The 3,901-nt window shown below is 32.6% G+C and overlaps 2 protein-coding genes across 2 annotated transcripts in view; both read left to right on the plus strand.

Moving 5' to 3' along the window:
- Window positions 1–2,814, plus strand: part of Vps4b (vacuolar protein sorting 4 homolog B) — a 32,094-nt gene extending 29,280 nt beyond the window's left edge. The window contains exon 11 of the mRNA XM_010644877.3: window positions 776–2,814. Coding sequence (XP_010643179.1) covers window positions 776–877 — 102 coding nt within the window. The 3' untranslated portion in view covers window positions 878–2,814. The remainder of the gene's footprint in view (window positions 1–775) is intronic.
- Window positions 2,204–3,901, plus strand: part of Kdsr (3-ketodihydrosphingosine reductase) — a 55,175-nt gene continuing 53,477 nt past the window's right edge. Inside the window, exons 1-2 of the mRNA XM_033757391.1 lie at window positions 2,204–2,220; window positions 3,562–3,570. Coding sequence (XP_033613282.1) covers window positions 2,204–2,220; window positions 3,562–3,570 — 26 coding nt within the window. The remainder of the gene's footprint in view (window positions 2,221–3,561; window positions 3,571–3,901) is intronic.

Below are 3,901 nucleotides of genomic sequence, written 5' to 3' on the forward strand. Positions count from 1 at the left end.
AAAAAAACAACCAACAACCAAAAATTATGATCCTTATCTGAGAAGTTATTCACAAATCCTTTTTTGTAGTCTAGTGTGGTGGCACATGCCTGAAATGCTTGTACTCTAGGAGGATGGGGCAGGAGGAGGATCCTAAGTTTGAACCCAGCCTGGGTAATTTAGTGAGAACTTGTCTCAGAATTTTAAAGTATTTTTTAAAGGACTAGTGGATATAGCTCAGTGTGAAGCTATGTTATTTTTAGAGAACTTAGGGTGCTTGAAATGTTGTTACATTTATATTTTTTTGTTTATGGATGCTTGGTTTTCAAAATGTTTAGCTTCAGTTAAGGATTTCCAAAAAGCTTTGTAGTAAAATTACTAATTTTATATAGTAAAATTACTTATTTTTTGTAGTAAAATTATTAATACTCCTTTAGAATTGTGCTTACTAGGATAATTGATCTCTTGTTTAAGGAAAATAGGTAAGGCCAGAAGTTAGATCACAACCATACTGGGGAGGGCCTTGATCTTTAGACTAATAGGATTATACTTCCACCAGGTAATGAGCAGCTCTTATAAAGGTTTGATCAAGAGTTGGGGAGAAATTGGAAGTTGCTACACAAAGGAATGACATGATCAAAGTGCTTTAAAAAAGGGCATTTATTGTCAGCAGTGTATGGTACTCTGCAGATATTCATACTCATTTAGGTTAAAGTTATTAATAGTATTGATAGCAGTGAAATGATTTTTTTATGAAATCCATTTTTAATACCCCCTCCATCCTTTTCCCTAACAGCCGGATATGTTGCGGTCACTGTCTAACACAAAACCCACAGTCAATGAACACGACTTGTTGAAATTAAAGAAGTTTACAGAAGATTTTGGCCAAGAAGGCTAAACCAAAGACAGCAAGGAAGATGTTTACTATATGTATTCCTGCTTTCACAGATACTTATGCCTTTCTTGGGTGGCATTCAGATCATTTCCAATAAAACTCTTCTACCATGGAGAAAAATACATCTTTCTCCAGAGTTCCTCTAAGTTTTATATTGTACTTTTCCTCTGTCACCTATTAAATGCTTCCAATAACAAAAATTATAAAATAGTAGGTTATAAGAAAATGCGCAATATGTGAATGGTATAGAAAGTGGAAGTTACCCAGTAAAAAGAGTATTGAACACTGATTGATCTACAAATACTTAAAAGTTTTATGAGTGGTGGTCTTTGCAGAGTCTTTATCTTTTTTCTTTTTTTTTTTTTTTAACTAAAGTGAAATAGGGCTTTATATTTTGAAATCATTTTCGTAAACATTCTTAACATTGTAAAATTTATTTTCTTTATTAAAAGAGTTAAAATGGTAAATCTTTACTCTCAGGGATGGGCGATAAAACAACAAAGAGCACTGCTGTGATTGGTTTAAAGAGTGAATTGTGTGATAGCCAGCTCTTACTGATTTTTAATAGGTTGATTTTTTTTTTTCTGTTTAGTAATTTCTTTAAAGGCAGCAAGTTTTCGTATTTAATTGAATGAACCTTCCACTGTACAGTCTCAAGAGATGACTTTCTATATTAGGCATTGTCTTTACATTGAAGGAGAAATTGTCTATTTCAGTGTCTTTTTATAAAGATTGACCAAAACAGGTGGTAAATAACTATGAATTTTTAAAATATCTGTCATGAAATACTGTAATGGGAACCTTTACTAATAAGAAAATGTCATCCCTTTGGATTATAGGAAGTTTCCTGTGTGTCATGTGTGATATGTGTGTACATATATGTATATAATTTGTTTTTAATGTAGGATAGTAAGGGTCTTGTCTTTCTCCTTTTAAGTTCAGGGAGGTTTGTCCTGGTCACTTATATATTATGACTGTAATACTTTATGAAGCTTTAGAAATCAAGTGATGTCTCATTAAACAATAAAATATAAACATGACATTATGTTATTTTAACATCTTCAAATCTGAGGATGTGTGTTACACACTTGAACATCAACACTAAATTGTGCCTTGTACATTTGCATTGGCTAAACATGCAAAAGATTAAGTTAGCTAGAATGAGATGGAGTCATTAAGTACAATAAAGTTCTACCTTGCAAATGGTATCTAATAACTCACATTTGAAGTATATTTGCACATTTTACATGTTATGCTATATGGTTGCCTTTGGGTTTTCTGTACAGATTGTTTTTGTTGATGTTTAAATGGAAATCACAGGCTTAAAGTATGAGTGAAGTAAATTGGTATAACCAACTGTTGCTATATTCTGTATATGCTTCTTTATTTTGGGTCCTTCTATTTAGGAGAAAATATCTAAATTGATTAACTACAAAGATATAATTTAATATTAGTAAGAGTATATATACAAAAGTTCTGTTTTAAAGTTTTTTTGTGAGGTTTGGAAATTAACAACAGACCAACACTGAATTCTTTATGGATAAGATGATTTATATACCTTTATGAAGCTTTATCTGTTGTACAGTATTGCAGTTTAGGAGAAGTAAATAAAATTATATGTAATTGAAAGCCAAAATCTTTTGTGAATCCAAAATTTGAGGACGTATTCTAATTATTACTTATTTAATACATGACCAGATAGTGTGGAAGCACAGTATCAATGATAAGTGGATACTTTATCACACTTATTTCTTAACATGTGCTTTTGAGAGCTGTGCCACTAACCATATCACTTTTAGGTATAGCTTTACTTTCTAAGTTTCTAAAATTATGCAACCTAATAATTTTAGACTTGCTATAGAATGGTAGAAACTCAGAGGACCTGAATGAATGTGCTTTCTGTGGCTCTTAACCATTACAGAGTTTTAGGTAGATACATATTTTTTATTTATTTTGCTGGTACATTTTAGATATATATATAATGATCAATTTATCCTAGGGAAATTGTATCTGCACATAATGTCTTTGATTCTTTTTCTTCCTTCACTTTTTCTTTTTCTTTCCCCCCTCCCCTCCCTTGTTCCCCTTCCCATTTGAACATTTTCTATTTCCCAATATGTACACATATTGTACATATTAACACATTTTGGTCCTGATTTTGCATACATATTTTCTAAGTAAACAAGTAGACCCAGGTGGTTGAGCATCTCTGAGCTCCACCATGAATGTTTAAGAGCATTTTACTTCAGTCTGAGTAATAGAAGGGACTCTATAAAGCCTGTCATTAGAGAATTAACTTTTCACGTTTTCTATCCACTATAGAGAGAAAACCAGGATGAATGTATTTGAGTATTAATGATATGGAAGCACAGTTTTTTTTCCTTCAAAAAATGAAGGAAACAGACATACCTACCTGACATTGGTACCATATGTGAAGCCACAGATGGTCCTGAAGCATGCCCAGTGCTGACCATGATTGTATCCCAAGTTCCTGAGTTCTCACAGATGCCACATGTCTGCCTCCATCCTTTCAAATATATCTCTCTCTTACTCTAATGCAGTGTCTTTTCTTCTTTCCTCTAGTCCAAATCACAGTATTTCCATTAAGATCTATTTGATGATTCATGTCATCTTTTCCAGAACAAATCCCTAAAACTGTCCTCCTACCTTTGAATTCTTAACACTAGGCTGCTGCTGTTAAGATGTTGTTTTAACATATTCATTGATCTGTTTGTAACATTTAGATTGTAAGCTCTTCAAAGAGTAACATTTTCTCTAGCAATTAATAGTGCTAAACACTGTTGGATTCTTAAAGGCTTTCAAAAACAAGACCCTTGTTTGGATTTACCTCCTGGATTATCTGAGAATTTTTATTTTGTAGGTAATTGAAAGTTACTCTTGCTGATCTTGAGTGAAATGATAAATTTCTGTCTTGGTTTTGGGACTTCAAAATGAGAAGGGTGATGCAGCCAACTAATTGGCTCACACTGGTGTACTCTGCACATACTGTACATGTTCCAAAGGAAT

This window comes from Fukomys damarensis, unplaced genomic scaffold (assembly GCF_012274545.1).
Source record: "Fukomys damarensis isolate Sample0158 unplaced genomic scaffold, DMR_v1.0_HiC HiC_scaffold_30, whole genome shotgun sequence".
NCBI classification, from domain to species: Eukaryota; Metazoa; Chordata; class Mammalia; order Rodentia; family Bathyergidae; genus Fukomys; species Fukomys damarensis.